The sequence below is a fragment of the Oncorhynchus mykiss genome, chromosome 18 (genome assembly GCF_013265735.2).
Source record: "Oncorhynchus mykiss isolate Arlee chromosome 18, USDA_OmykA_1.1, whole genome shotgun sequence".
Classification (NCBI taxonomy): domain Eukaryota; kingdom Metazoa; phylum Chordata; class Actinopteri; order Salmoniformes; family Salmonidae; genus Oncorhynchus; species Oncorhynchus mykiss.
The window spans coordinates 4,983,753-5,000,488 of NC_048582.1; the positions used below are offsets into that span (position 1 = coordinate 4,983,753).

General features: G+C 40.6%; 3 protein-coding genes and 1 pseudogene across 12 annotated transcripts in view; 2 read left to right on the forward strand and 2 right to left on the reverse strand.

The window, feature by feature from the left end:
- LOC110528894 (oocyte zinc finger protein XlCOF6-like) overlaps positions 1-16,736 on the reverse strand; it is a 680,129-nt gene that overhangs the window by 171,690 nt on the left and 491,703 nt on the right. The window lies entirely within an intron of this gene.
- Positions 1-16,736, forward strand: part of LOC110495595 (zinc finger protein OZF-like) — a 147,679-nt gene that overhangs the window by 87,839 nt on the left and 43,104 nt on the right. The window contains exons 4-5 of one of the 6 annotated variants that reach the window (XM_036951107.1): positions 10,823-11,061; positions 13,818-14,057. The exons of the other annotated variants lie outside the window; for them this stretch is intronic. Coding sequence (XP_036807002.1) covers positions 10,823-11,061; positions 13,818-14,057 — 479 coding nt within the window. The remainder of the gene's footprint in view (positions 1-10,822; positions 11,062-13,817; positions 14,058-16,736) is intronic. 6 annotated transcript variants of the gene reach the window in all.
- LOC110528886 (zinc finger protein 664-like) overlaps positions 1-16,736 on the reverse strand; it is a 140,889-nt gene that overhangs the window by 27,303 nt on the left and 96,850 nt on the right. The gene's annotated exons all lie outside the window — the stretch shown is intronic.
- LOC118941222 lies at positions 208-383 on the forward strand (annotated as a pseudogene).

A 16,736-nucleotide genomic window follows, 5' to 3' on the forward strand; every position in this document is an offset into this window, starting at 1 on the left:
GTACACATTTTAAATGGCTTTTACAGATTTGATGTTTTTACAAGGAAAGTACTTTTATCCATGGTTGTTTTCATTGGTTTTAACAACATGTACTTTTTAACAAATTTAAATGTAACTTTCAAATGCTGTGTTTTATGCTTTGTTGCCGTTTTTATGTATCAATGATGTAAAAAATGTATGAGCTGTTTTTAAAGGAAATGTATCAATAAAACTTTTCCAAAAGAAAAAAATCTGTTCTTATCAGTTTAATATCTGATACGTCCCCTATCTGGGGACCATATATTAAATTGATTTTTGGAATAGGGAGATGGAATAGGGGCTTGCTCCGTCCACTCCACGCATCGACCTGGTATTGCAGTACTTCCAGGAACGGTGCACCCCCTGTCGTTGTAAATATAAATCAAGCATGGTTTCGTTTTAGTCTATATTGTAGTGTCACATTGTCACACACACAGTTCATCTTAGTGCCAGTGGTGGTGCCAGTGGTGGTCAAGTGTTGGTCAAGTCGGTCACCGTTATATTGAGCTGATGTGAATGGTGCGTTAATCTTTAAAAAAACGTTTTCGTCACGTAGATGGGACACAGGGTGTAAACGGTACAGTGAAATGCTTACTTGCAAGCTCTCCTCAACAGCGCAATACACACGATCAAACATATACACAAATAGCTAAGTACTAAAGTAGTCAAAAACACTTATGATTTGGATATATATACACAAGAAGACTGACTATACAGTATAAACTATAAAATGTGCTAAAGTCATGTTCTGGTAACATGGACTGCCTCACATACCGGTAACGTTATCTGATGTATTTGTCTGAAGCCAATATTTGATAGGCCTGCTATTTTCACAAGACTCAAATATATGTCGTTAAATGTATACAAGGTTTGGGCCTGTGTTAAAGTAACTATGTATGTTTATCCCATTATTTCTATGATCTCACACTGCACTTTTTCAAGTGACAAAAACTTGATATAGCGTAGCAAGAGTTATTCCTTCGCTTACTGCATTATTACAGATCATATATACACCATACAGTCACTGGCTTTACGGCCAGATCAGTCTCAATACGCCTGGTCTCGGAAGCTAAGCAGGGTCGGGCCTGTTTAGTACTTACCAGGTGCAGTAAGTTTTTTTGTCCAGCAGGGTGTACTCTTGTACTATTTAATCAGGGAGCAACCGTCTTTATGTATTACAGTTTCTCATAATCGCCTACAATCATTTTTTGGAACAATGAGTCCACAAAACACACAACTTTTTCAAAACAGTAAATGCTTTTTGAAAATGTACTTGTCTTTTTAAAAAACAAACATTCATAAAAAATATACCATCAAAATTGCAAATCCGTTCATCAAAAGAATGACACAACTATACTTATTTCTTGAATGCAAGCAGACAAAACAGAAAGTTAGTCTGTCTTTTAAAAATCCCAGTAGATCCATAAATGTTCTTTGCAGTTGTAGTATCTGGGATCTACATCTGTTTATATTAGTTACTGTGCTGTTACTAAGCAGTAATGCATTACGGCAGTGTTACGTTACTACACCTAAAATGAAATGCACATGCGCACTGGAATGCCGGGAACTGTAGAGCACGCGGGGTTTTGACTAAACGAAAACTAACTGTACCCTGCCTGGTCATTTCTCCACAACACAAATATTACAGCAGTCATTAAATCATGATGATCAAAACTGGAAGTACAACGATACAAAGGTGCAGAATTATGGGCAATTACTCTCCTTTTATGCATATTTCACCAAACAATTTCATACACATCAAATTGAATTACTGATAAATGAAACATATTAATATTTGCACATTGTGTGTACGATTCATTCATCGGTATCATCACAATCCAATTCCATGTATTCAAAACATAGGCTTGTTTGCTCATAGTTTTGTAGACTTTCCATTGGCGTACAGAAACACAATCCACAACAGAAATAAGGAAAGCTGAATACAACAGGGGAACACAACTGATGTATAGGCCTCAATCCACACCAAAGCAAAGCTCTAGAATAGAAGGTCACGTGTTGGAGATGATGACATAGGAGTCAGCCAAAGTTACTTAGAAGTAACCCAACTTCATTCTCTGCATCTCTGAATATTTGCAATATAGTAAAAAATGTAACGAATTAGACAGTCCCCGTTAAGTAAGATCTTTTAAACAGGTCAACATTAACAAGGCCGCAGGGACAGACAGATTACCTGGACGTGTACTCAGAGCATGTCCTGACCAACTGGCAAGTATCTTCACTGACATTTTCAACCTGTCCCTGACTGAGTCTGTAATACCTACATGTTTCAAGCAGACCACCATAGTCCCTGTGCCCAAGAACACCAAGGTAACCTGCCTAAATGACAACCGACCCGTAGGACTCACGTCTGTAGCCATGAAGTGCTTTGAAAGGCTGGTCATGGCTCACATCAACACCATCATCCCCAGTCCATGCCCTGACGAATTGAGGCTGTTCTGAGGGCAAAAGGGTTCAACTGAATATTAGGAAGGTGTCCTTAATGTTTTGTACACTCAGTGAACATACACTGAAAAATATAAAAAATATATGAGGGCAAAGGGGGTGCAACTCAGTATTAAACTTGTTATGGCTGGGGGCAGTATCGAGTAGCTTGGATGAAAAAGGTGCCCAGAGTAAACTGTCTGCTACTCAGGCTCAGTTGCTAATATATGCATATTATTAGTAGATTTGGATAGAAAACACTGAAGTTTCTAAAACTGTTTGAATGATGTCTGAGTATAACAGAACTCATATGGCAGGCAAAGACCTGGGAAAAAATCCAAACAGGAAGTGGGAAATCTGAGGCTTGTAGTTTTTCAACTCAGCGGGATATTGGTCATCTTGCACTTCCTAAGGCTTCCACTAGATGTCAACAGTCTCTAGAACCTTGTTTGATGCTTCTACTGTGAAGTGGGGCTGAATAAGAGGGGAATGAGCCAGAGGTCTGCCCGAGTCCCACGAGCTGACCACGCGTTCATGTGAAAGTTAGCTTGCTTTCCATTGCAGTTCTACAGACAAAGGAATTCTCCGGTTGGATCATTATGTTAGATTTATGTTAAAAACATCCTAAAGATTGATTCTATACATCGTTTGACATGTTTCTATGGACTGTAACGGAACTTTTCGACTTTGTCTGCTCGTGCGTCATGAATGTGGATTACTGGGCTGAACACGCGAACAACAAGGAGGAATTTGGACATAAATGATGGACATTATCATACAAAACAAACATTTATTGTGGAACTGGGATTCCTGGGAGTGCATTCTGATGAAGATCAAAGGTAAGTGAATATTTATAATGCTATTTCTGACTAATGTTGACTCCACAACATGGCGGATATTTCTTTGGCTGGTTTGGTCTCTGAGCGCCGTACTCAGATTATTGGATGGTATGCTTTTTCCGTAGGGTTTATTAATTGAAATTTGACACAGCGGATGCATTAAGGAGAAGTTTATCTAAAGTTTCATGTATAATAGTTGTATCTTTCATCAATATTTATTATGAGTATTAATGTAAATTAATGTGGCTCTCTGCAAAATCCCCGTATGTTTTGGAACTACTGAACATAACACGCCAATGTAAACCGAGATTTCTGGATATAAATATGCACTTTATCGAACAAAACATACATGTATTGTGTAACATGAAGTCCTATGAGTGTCATCTGATGAAGACCATCAAAGGTTAGTGATTCATTTTATCTCTATTTCTGCTTTTTGTGACTCCTCTCCTTGGCTGGAAAAATAGCCTTGTTTTTCTGTGACTTGGTGAAGACCTAACATAATCATTTTTGGTGCTTTCGCTGTAAAGCCTTTTTGAAATCGGACACTGTGGTGGGATTAACAACAAGATTACCTTTAAAATGGTATGAGATACTTGTATGTTTGAGGAATTTTAATTGTGAGATTTCTATTGTTTTGAATTTGCCACTCTTCACTTTCACTGGCTGTTGTCATATCAATCCCGTTAGCGGGCTCTCAGCCATAAGAAGTTTTAAGGGTGTTTCCAATGTTTTGTACACTTCGTGTCTATTGAGACACATTACAGACAATAGCCTACAAATAGCAAATCAGAACTCACTTGATTGACAATTAAATGTATTTCAACATTGAAATAAGCCTACTGTTTAGGTCTATAGGCTACTGTTTACACACTACATTGACAAAAGTATGTGGACACCCCTTCAAATTAGTTGATTTTACTGTTTTAGCCACACCCTTAACTGACAGGTGTATAAAATTGAGGTACACAACCATGCAATCTCCATAGACAAACACAGGCAGTAGAATGGCCTTATTGAAGAGCTCAGTGACGTTCAACGTGGCACCGTCATAGGATTCCATAAAGATACTTCCAATAGACACCCCAGAGACAACAATTTTCAAAATTTCAAAAAAGACAGTTTCGTTATCACCTTTGTGCCAAACATATCAATGGAATTTGTCCATGAATTGTCTTCAAGGCCGATTTTCTTTCCCTCCACTCCCCACAAATCATAGCTAAAGTTATTAATGTTTTATATTCATGTTATTACATGGAAGAGCTTGCACGTGTAACGGATGTGAAAAACAATGGAAATCACTCACTTGCTCTCGTCCACATTGCTCATTCAATGTGATGGGTTCCTGACATTGGAAGATGAGACCGACTGACTGAAGTAAATGGATAGTCCAGGATCTGCTGTTTGTATGTGGCTGCTTTGAAAGTGAACTGTGTTTGTGTGTGAGATCAGGGGTATATTCATTCCGCCAATTCTGTTGAAAAAACGTTCCTTAAAATGAAGCAAATTAAATCGAAGATAAATATACCGGTATTTGTCTAATAGAAACTCTTGTTTGCAACTGTTGGACTAATGATTACACCCCAGATCAGATAGATACAGGTAAGAGTGTGCAAGACGGTATTGAATGTGTCAATGTCACCTTGATTACTCAGATTTCTCTCGACCTGTGCACCTACGTTGTAAACTTTCATTCATAGGCTAGGTTGTAGCAACCACTTGATGGGTATAGGGAAAATTAGAGTATCATGTAGTAGCCTAAACCTGTCGATGTTACATTGAGCTGGGTGAATGATAGTCATCCAATATGCTGTTATAGAAATAAGGCCATGCTCATAAAAAAAAAGACCTGTCCTCCCTTGTCGTAAAGGCACAGACCGCCACTAACATTTACTAATGGGCTCCTGAAACCGGAATCTAGCAAGATGTCAGCCTCCTTGAATAGGCGTATCTGACCGTGAGTAGATTACGTTCAAAACAACGGTCGGCCATCTTGGAGGCTGTCTCTCGTTCTTATTATAGCTCAATGCATTGCTGGATTCCACCATTTTAATGTAGTCAACTGGGTGGTACTTCCAACTTCATTGGCTGATCCCTCCTGACTCTGTTGGAGTCATCTCCAGCTGGCTCGTCAGTAGGGATTATGCTGAGCCACGGGGCCACCGGTCTATGGCCCGTGATGTAAATGGTGAACAGGCAAATCTGGCAAGGGCCCTTCTCAAATAGCAACAGTAATCTGCGCCTTTCGGTCATTCTGTCAACAAGGCAGCATGGTGCATCATCCAGAAACAGCTCTTTTCCATAAAATAAACCAGGTTTCATTGAAGGCAGATAAAGCTTTTTATCACAATCAATAACTTTTTCATGTGAAAAACACAGAATCCTACTCATTACTCCAAGTGGTTAATTACATCACTTTTGTTTGGGCTTTGAATGTGGCACCTGGCCAAAAACAAAACAAATGCCATCAACTTTCACCCCGTGCAAAACACGCCTATCCGGGAGCCCAGGCCAAACTAATCGAATCCCCTCAATTCTGTCACTGACGCTATAATGACACAGACACAAAGATAAGTCCTCTATCTATCTCTATGGCCGCGCATCTTTGTTCAGAATCTGTGCTGTTTAGACGGTGCTTTTTGTCTCCGTTTCTATGTATTACTACCGGTAGGTAATAGTTTAAACGTGCTATCTAAAATCGAAAGAACATGATAGGTTACAAATCCGTCAAGGGATTGCCAGGTTTCCTATGTTAAATTTGTGTCGTGATGAAAACGATTTTACAAGTCATATACCTTGAGATTTTGGGTTTGTCTGACTTAATGTACACCATTTCGTCAAGGTAATTTAAAAATATTCAATTTATTTGAGATTTCTGAGTTCGTTTTATGTTATTGGTTATGTGTATTTTTTAAAAAGGCTCACGAGCTGGTAAAATGGCGGCGCTGCTGTCTGCGTTTTAAAGTCCAAATAGAAGACAATGGACACGATCATATATTTATGTAGTTGGTGCAGTATATTAACTACACTGCTCAAAAAAATAAAGGGAACACTAAAATAACACATCCTAGATCTGAATGAATGAAATATTCTTATTAAATACTTTTTTCTTTACATTGTTGAATGTGCTGACAACAAAATCACACAAAAATGATCAATGGAAATCAAATTTATCAACCCATGGAGGTCTGGATTTGGAGTCACACTCAAAAGTGGAAAACCACACAATGACCCTATGTGGTGGTGATGTGGAAACCATCACCTCCGGCTCTACCAGGAGCATGTGTAACTGTATAGCTTTCATCCGTTCACTCACCCCGACCCGGGCTCGAACCAGGGACCCTCTGCACACATAGACAACTGACACCCACGAAGCATCGTTACCTATCACGCCTCAAAATCCGCAGGGCAAGGGGAACAATTACTTCAGGTCTCAGAGCGAGTGACGTAACCGATTGAAACACTATTAGCGAGCACCACCGCTAACTAGCTAGCCATTTCACATCGGTTACACTCACCCCCCTTTTGACCTCTTTTTCCGCAGCAACCAGTGATCCGGGTCACGGCACCAATGTAACAGTATAGCTTTCATCCGTCCCCTCGCCCCGACCCGGGCTCGAACCAGGGACCCTATGCACACATCAACAACTGACACCCACAAAGCATCGTTACCCATCGTTCCACAAAAGATGCGGTCCTTGCAGAGCAAGGGGAACAACTACTTCAGGTCTCAGAGCGAGTGACGTCACCGATTGAAACGCTATTAGCGCGCACCACCGCTAAATAGCTAGCCATTTCACATCGGTTACACATGGATACAGACTGTAACCATGTATTGTGTGGTTACGGCACCACAAAACCCTGAGGACTTTTCTTTTATGGCTATGACACTCACAGCCATGATAAATGTCATCATAACACATGGGCTTTCATGGGCTCTCACCACCCAGTTATTAATACAAAATATCCTACAGAATAATGACATGTTTATAGGTACGGTTGACAAGAGTACACAGTTGTGTTTCCTAATCCCCGTTTTGCGTGATGGCCGTTGTGTCACGAATCCCGCCGAATATGGTGCCTCCTCCTGTTCGGGCGACGTCGTCGTCGCGGGCCTACCAGCTGCCACAGATCCCCTTTTCTGTTTCATTTAGTGTTGTCTGATTAGTTGCACCTGTTTCTTGTTTAGGTTTTGGGCTATTTAAACCCAGTAGGCATACCGGCTTTCGTGCGGGCTTGTTTTCTGTTATTTGATGTGTGTGATTTCTGTGGATGTTATTTTTCCCGAACCGTTTCGTCCTGGGTCTTATAGCGCCCGTGTGTGTGGCGTTGACCGACATTGTTACTTTGGGAATAAACTATCCACGTATCTACTACCCTGCTCTATGCACCTGACTCCTCCACCCACTACTCCTAGAAGTACACGACACGTTGAAGTTGAACAAGGACATCAGGCCATTGGTAAAGAGCCTGAAAGTCAAGCACACACAGGATGTTCTTTGTGAATTGAACACTATCAAACTGCTGAGGAGATCAGGCTCTTGGATTTACTGTCTTTGTTGCAGACAGTTTATCACTAACGATACCTTTTAAAATTACTTTCTTATTGGATCTATTCTAAAGATATGACATACCTGTCCATGACCTTGTGGGCACAGTCCTTTGTGTTCTTACCACCAATGTTGCTTAACCTTGCAATCTGTGTCAAGAGACTGTTTGAAACCCTGGAAGTGACTTATTTTTATTTGATTTATTTCAGCTTTATTTAACCAGGTAGGCTAGTTGAGAACAAGTTCTTATTTACAACTGCGACCTGGCCAAGATAAAGCAAAGCAGTGCGACAAAAACAACACAGTTACACATGGGATAAACAAACTTTCCGTCAACACAATAGAAACTACATTTGCACACACTGCATATAATTGTAAGATTAGGCGATTAGCTCCCCTGTGAGCTAACGTTCTTAGCTAGCTAGATAGCTAACCCATACTACAGTTAGTTAGCAAACCAACCAGCTTCACCGTAGGTACCCAGAGAGTAACGTTGATGTCTAGCTAGTTAAAAAAAATGTAATGGTCAAATAATGACTCCACACCCGTTACCAGAAAACAAAGCTAACCGTAGTTAGCTAAACAGATACAGTAAACTAGCTGACAGTTTGTACAACCATCAAATATGTTGGCCCTGCTTTCCCGCCTATCTAGCAACTAAGTTAGTGTTAACTAGCATGTTAACGGTAGCTTATTAGTTAGCATGTAAGTATCCAGGCAGAGTTGCTTATGTTAGCCTAGAGAAAATTAGTTTGCGACATTAACAGAAACGTTTTCAGAAATGTTGATTCTAACAATTATCCTCGTATCGTTGTGTTGCCGTCATGAGGAACAAATGTCGGGTGAATGACTTGCTCTTTCTGCTTCTCCCAGTTTGGAGACATGACAGTTATAAATTCCATTGTGAAATTGTAAATTACTGATTTTAAGGTAATTTTCAGTCATTCTGTCTATATCAGAACATCTTACAAGATATTCGATTTTTTTATTTTAATTTTAAATAAATATATTTCATTATTGTGTATATCAAAAAATAATCAAACTCATGCAATATTGTATACATGTATTCGTGTATCTAATGCATTTCAATGAGTACAAGCTGATCAGGCTGACCTTCGGCTAGTTTTGGATCAAAACAGGCGGACAATTTTGGGCGAAATAAAGTCTGATAGACATCGCCACTGATGCCATTACTAAACCAGCGTGAAATTGTCATTTAACCTGTAGTTGTTGGCTTTATTCAATGCAGGGTTATACTGTACATTCAGGAGTTAGTCCGTAGCGGGGTGTGTCTGGTTTTGGGGAGGGAAATATTGCGAAGCGGATGTGCTGTTCGAGTCTGATATCTCCCAGTTGAATAAAGTTGGTAAGTATCAATGGAAGACGGAGACAACGAAAAATGGAGCAAACCGACCAAAGGTTGTAAACGAACATTGGTTTCTTTTGGAGCGCGATTCATTTGAGGTCAGGAAGATGGTAAAGGAGGCATGAGGAAAGGTAGAGTCAGTCAGTGACCAGTAGTGGTTTTGTTTTGATTTCATGCGTCTCAGAAGAGCAGAAGGAGAGAGCATTGTTTTTCGGAGCAGGGCACCGTTAAATGTGTTATATCTGGAGTTTCGCTGGAAGAGTGAAGAGTGTCTGCCTACTCACGTGATGCTGAGATACGTAAGATACGCAGTGAGAGCTATTGTGAATAAACCACTGCAGTTATGAAATTGATAAAAGAATGGCCATGTATCAAGTGTGTACCGACGGAATCTTTTTGGTATTTATTAGGATCTCCATTAGCCGCTGCAAAAGTATCAGAATTGTTCACTTCTCTCATTGACTTGTCAAACCACGGATTGGTCCGCTTCACAAGCGTTCTCTGAAGTCTCGCGTTTTTACGTCTCTGGGTTTAGAAACTGGTAGTGGGGGAACAGGAAGTTCCGCGCAGGCGCGCATCATTCTTCAGAATAAAGGATACGCCAGAATTGTGCAGTCGAGACGACAACTTTAGTGTCCGTTTCTAATGTATTACTACTGGTATGTAATAGCACGTTCTAATATCGAAAGAACATGTAATACCATGCTAGGTAACAAATGCGTCAAGGTATTATCACGTTTGATGAAGGTTTTATGTGCTATTTTTATGTCAAACCGCATGAGTGAACGTGATCACTTTTTTTTACATATCACATAGACGTTGGGTTAGTCTGAGTGGATGTATATAATTTCGTCAAGGTAAATTCATTAAGGATCCATTTATTTTAGATTTCTGGATTCGTTATACATGTCGTTTTTGGTTTTGTGTAAAGTTCAGGAGATGGTAAAATGGCGGTTCCCCCTCGGTCTGCATCAACGGACTTCAGTTCAGGCAGTGAGGGTGCAGCAGAGAAAGACAATTTTACGGTTGCACTGCTGTTTTGGAGCTGAATGTAATGATTATCAGTTTTCTACATGTGAACTAATATTCAGAGACATTCAGTTTCTGTCTATCTATACATGTTACTATGGTGTGAACGGAAAGACCATTGGTTTTTGATTGAAATAATACAGGGAAAGGTTATTTAGGAAAATAGTACATAGTGCTGCTTAAAGCATACTGAAACCTTGTATTAAATGTTTTTGAGGCATTTATGTGAATTAAGGAAATCTACTATAGATTAAGTGAATTTAAGTTGTGTAGCCTAATTTAAAGTGTATACTTTGTCTAATGTGTATGAATTCGTGTTTTGTTGTCAATGCTTAGTTACCAGATCTATTGAAATGAGATCAGTGCTTGACTTGAACAGGAGCTCACCGGAGCTGAGTACCAGCACCTCAAATTTCTTCTGTTTGAGCTCATGTTCCTCTTATAGAATATTAGCTCAACAGTATTGTGGAGCTCCTGCACCTAAATATTAACCATATTTTTTGAGAATAAAGTAAGTCTTGACAGTTCTGGCACTAACTTTTGTGTCCGTTTCTCTTTATTACTACTTGCCGACTCAGATTAAGTCTGAGGCCAGTAACATCAACAGTGAGGACAAACCCAGCCTTCCTCTCTCCTTCCACACTGAGTTCAAACCTACAGTCACTGGGTCCTGATTGTGACAGCAAAGCCCAGTTTGCACTGCAGGATCTAGAGATGGCATCAGTGAAGCTGGAAGACTGCAGTCAAACACTGGAGCTGAATGTCAACATTAAAGCTGAAGAAGAGGAGGAGGAGATTGGGACATCTGTTTCTCATGGTAAGAGCAGGTTCTATCTAACTAAAGTTGGTGTTTTTCATTCCAACTTCCCACTGTGTATGAAAAGTTGCTGTAGAACTGTTGTATTTATTTTATTTCACCTTTATTTAACCAGGTGGGCCAGTTGAGAACACCTTTATTTAACCAGGTGGGCCAGTTGAGAACACCTTTATTTAACCAGGTGGGCCAGTTGAGAACACCTTTATTTAACCAGGTGGGCCAGTTGAGAACACCTTTATTTAACCAGGTGGGCCAGTTGAGAACGAGTTCTCATTTACAACTTCGACCTGGCCAAGATAAAGCAAAGCAGTGCGACAAAAACAACACAGTTACACATGGGATAAACAAACATGCAGTCAATAACACAATATAAACATATATATGCAGGGTGTGCAAATATAGTAAGATTAGGGGGGGTAAGGCAATAAATAGGCCATAGTGGCGAAATAATTACAATTTAGCATTAACACTGGAGTGATAGATGTGCAGATGATGATGTGCTAGTAGAGTTACTGGGGTGCAAAATAGCAAAAATAAATAAGATGGGGATGAGGTAGTTGGGTGGGCTATTTACAGATGGGCTGTGTACAGGTGCAGTGATCGGTAAGCTGCTCTGACAGCTGATGCTTAAAGTTAGTGAGTGTCTCCAGCTTCAGTGATTTTTGCAATTAGTTAGTCATTTGCAGCAGAGAACTGGAAGGACAGGTGGCCAAAGGAGCAGTTGGCTTTGGGGGTGACTAGAGAGATATACCTGCTGGAGCGCGAGCTACGGGTGGGTATTGTTATGGTGAACAGTGAGCTGAGTGAGATAAGGTGGGGCTTTACCAAGCAAAGACTTATAGATGACCTGGAGCGAGTGGGTTTGGCGACGAGTATGAAGCGATGGCCAGCCAACGAGAGCGTACATGTCGCAGTGGTGGGTAGTATATGAGGCTTTGGTGACAAAACGGATGGCACTGTGATAGACTGCATCCAATTTGTTGAGTAGAGTGTTGGAGGTTATTTTGTAAATGACATCGCCAAAGTCAAGGATTTGGTAGGATAGTCAGTTTTACGAGGGTGTATTTAGCTGCACGAGTGAAGGAGGCTTTGTTGCAAAATAGGAAGCCAATTCTATATTTTATTTTGGATTGGAGATGCTTAATGTGAGTCTGGAAGGAAATTTTACAGTCTTAACTAGACACCTAGGTATTTGTAGTTGTCCACATAATCTAAGTCAGAACTGTCCAGAGTAGTGATGCTAGTCGGGCGGGCGGGTGCGGGCAGCGATCGGCTGAAGAGCATGCATTTAGTTTTACTTGCATTTAAGAGCAGTTGGAGGCCACAGGAAGGAATGTTGTATGGCATTTAAGCTCATCTGGAGGTTTGTTAACACAGTGCCCAAAGAAGGGCCAGATTTATACAGAATGGTGTCGTCTGCATAGAGGTGGATCAGAGCATCACCAACCGCAAGTGCTACATCACTGATATATACAGAGAAAAGAGTCGGCCCGAGAATTGAACCCTGTGGCACGCCCATAGAGACTGCCAGAGGTCCGGACAACAGGCCCTCCAATTTGACACACTGAACTCTATCAGAAAAGTAGTTGGTGGACCAGGCAAGGCAGTCATTTGCGAATCCAACGCTGTTGAGTCTGCCGATAAGAATGCGGTGATTGACAGAGTCGAAAGCCTTGGCCAGGTCGATGAAGACTGCTGCACAGGACTGTCTTTTATCGGTGGTGGTTATGATATCGTTTAGGACCTTGAGCGTGGCTGAGGTGCACCCATGACCAGCTCGGAAACCAGATTGCATAGCGGAGAAGGTACCTTATTCTAAAATTAATTAATTAAAAAACGTTCCTCATCAATCTACATACAATACCCCATTAATGACAAAGCAAACGCAGGTTTTTAGGAATGTTTTCACATTTATAAACAATTTAAAACAGAAATTATTTACAAAAGTATTCAAACCCTTTGCTATGAGAATCGACATTGAGCTCAGGTGCATCTTGTTTTCATTGATCATCCTTGAGATATTTCTATAACTTGATTGTTGTCAATCTGTGGTAAATTAAATTGATTGGACATGATTGGAAAGGCACACACCTGTCTATATAAGGGCCCACATTTGACAGTGCACGTCAGAGCAAAAACCAAGTCATGAGGTCGAAAGGAATTGTCCGTAGAGCTCCATGAAAGGAAAAATTCACAAGCTGGTTAAATGGCGGCACCGCTCGGTCTGCGTCAACGGACTTCAGTTCAGGAAGTGTGGATGTAGCAGAGGGAGACAATGTTACAGCTACGGTTTACTGTTTTGATTATCTTTAAATGTAATGATTTATCTTTTTTCTACATGTGTATTAACGTTGACAAATTCAGTTTGTCTTTATCTATAAACGTTACTATGGTGTGAACAGGAAATACAATTGTTTTAAAAAAAAGTAAAACCGTGAATACAAGGTTATTAAGGAAAATAGCACATTGTGCTGCCTAAAACAAACTGTAACCTTGTACTAAATGCTTTTTGAGTCTTGTATGCATTTATCTACTACAGGTTAAGTTTTATCTCAAAAGTATTGTGGAGCTCCTGCACCTAAATATAAACAGTACCGGCACCCAAAATGAGTATCGGCAACTATTTCAGTCCAAGTCAAGCACTGAATTAGATAATTGAACAAGAAAAAATAGAATATATTTTATAGAGAAGAAAGACCTTGCCAGAACTTTCAAGAAAATAACTTTTGTGTCTGTTTCTCTTATACTACTTGCAGACTCAGGTATGAGGCCGTTAACATCAAAAGTGAGGACAATCCCAGCCTGCCTCTCTCCTTCCACACTGAGTCCAAACCGACAGTCACTGGGTCCTGTTTGTGACAGTGGATCCCAGTTTGCACTGCAGGATCCAGAGATGGCATCAGTGAAGCTGGAAGACTGCAGTCAAACACTGGAGCTGAATGTCAACATTAAAGAGGAAGAAGAGGAGGAGAAGATTGGGACATCGGTTTCTCATGGTAAGAGCAGGTTCTATCTAATTTTGTTGTTCGTTACAACTTCCCACTGTGTATGAAAAGTTGCGGTAGAACTGTTTCATGATGAACTGTTTAAGTACTGCAGTACATCTCATCCTCATGGACTGCACCAGATTTGCCAGTTCTTACTGTGAGATGTTGCCCCACTTTTCCACCAAGGCACCTACAAGTTCCCAGACATTTCTGGGGGGAATTTGTGCCCATAGGCAAAGTTTTTGCTGGTGATGTCTGGTAAGGACCTGCCTGACAACAGGCCGACAAGCCCTCAGTCCAGCCTCTCTCAGTGTATTGCGGACAGTCTGAGCACTGATGGAGGGATTGTGCGTTCCTGGTGTAACTTGGACAGTTGTTGCCATCCTCTACCTGTCCTGTAGGTGTGATGTTCGGATGTACCGATCCTGTGCAGGTGTTGTTTCACGTGGTCTGCCACTGCGAGGACGATCAGCTGTCCATCCTGTCTCCCTGTAGCGCTGTCTTAGGTGTCTCACAGTACGGACATTGCAATTTATTGCCCTGGCCACATCTGCAGTCCTCATGCCTCCTTGCGGAATGCCTAAAGCACATTCACGCAGATCAGCAGGGACCCTGGGCATCTTTCTTTTGGTGTTTTTCAGAGTGAGGTGGAGGGTCCGTCATGGTCTGGGGTGTTTGTTTTTTTTTGCGTTTATAGAAAATCACCACAAGTCAAACTTAAAGGAATCATTCTTTATTATCAACAAGCTAGAGAGGTTCCATCAAACTTAAAGAACCATAGAACACGTCGGTCGGGAGCTCTGCCGGGGCAGTCCCGTTAGTTCTCCTTTACACTGCTTACTCAGACAAGTTATATTTGCATGATTTTAGCTTATTCGTTATTGATAATTCATAATTAACATTTTGCTGTTGCGTGTGCTGAGACCTTGAAACTGAACAATGTTCTGGGCGTACTGCCGATTGGGGCTGAGGAAGAGGTCACAGTCTACTGCACGAACCAATAACATTTTTCCTCACTTTTTGTAGAGGGCAAATAGTTGGCGGGGCAATTTTGTATTAATTAGCATGTTAATGAATTGAATGTATGTAGGCTATGAATGGCCTCACACCAGTACAGTAGGTGGAGGTGTAGGCACCTAAGAGTTGGATGCGATCCGCCAACCAAATCCCAAAGAAGGTGTTTATACTTGCATGCAATTTTTTGTACAGATGAACGTGTTACATTCAGGTGTTTGGAAATTGCTCCCAAAGATGACTTGTGGAGGTCTACAATTTTTTTTTCTGATGTCTTGGCTTATTTATTTGTATTTTCCCATGATGTCAAGCAAAGAGGCACTACGTTTGAAGGTAGGCATTGAAATGCAGCCACAGGTACATCTCCAATTGACTCATGTCAATTAGCCTATCAGAAGCTTCTAAAGCCATGACATCATTTTCCAAGCTGTTTTAAAGGCACAGTCAACTTAGTGTAACTTCTGACCCACTGGAATTGTGATATAGTGAATTAAAAGTGAAATAAGTGAAAGTGAAATAATCTGTCTGTAAACAATTGTTGGAGAAATGACTTGTGCCATGCACAAATTAGATGTCTTAACTGACTTGCAAATACTTTAGTTTGTTAACAAGAAATTTGTGGAGTGGTTGAAAAACGAGTTTTAATGACTACATCCTGAGTGTATTTAAGAGAGTTATAAGGGCAAGAGGCCACAGTTCTATAGAAGATATGTAGGTGGATGCACCACAACCAGTTGTAAATGTTGTACGTCAATGAAGTGATCTGGATACACATATTGTGAAGGTGGATATTTTAGTATTCATAGCCACAGTTATTAATTATACTGTACAAGAAGTCCAAGAAGCTGGACATCATTATATCTACAGCTGAGAAGTTTCTGGGCCTCCAAGACTACAAGGACTACTGTCACCAGATAATGTTCTGCTCTTACAGGATCCTTCTCAGCCTGTGTAGGGACCTGGTTAGAACAGAAAAGCAGGCTGATTTAGTTTAATTTACATTTCGTTATTGATAGTTTTTGCATGATAAAAAAAAAAAATACTGTATACACTGAACAAACATATAAACGAAATATGCAAAGTGTTGGTTTCATGAGGTGAAATAAAATATCCCAGAAATGTTCCACACACACAAACTTATTTCGGTCAAATGTTGTGCACATTTGTTTTACATCCCCCGGTAGTGAGCATTTCTCCTTTGCCAAGATAATCCATCCACCTCACAGGTGTGGCATATCAAGAAGCTGATTAAATAGCATGATTATCATACACAGGTGCACCTTGTGCTGGAGACAAGAGTAGGTGCTTGGCAGCAGCTTATGGTGATCTCTAATAAATACAAAAATGCCACTCAAATGGGCTGTTTTTTTTTCACACAACACAAAGCCACAGATGTCTGAAGTTTTAAGGGAGCATGCAATTGGCAAACTGACTGCAGGATTTTCCACCAGAGCTGTTGCCAGATCAGTTAATGTTAATTTCTCTACCTTTGTTGTTTTAGAGAATTTGTCAGTATGCCCAACCAGCCTCACATCGACAGACTGCCGTGTATGGTGTTGTGTGGGCGTGTGGTTTGCTGATGTCAGTGTTGTGAACAGAGTGCCCCATGGTGGTATCAGGGTTATGATATGGGCAGGCATACGCTACAGACAACAAACACAATTGCATTTTATC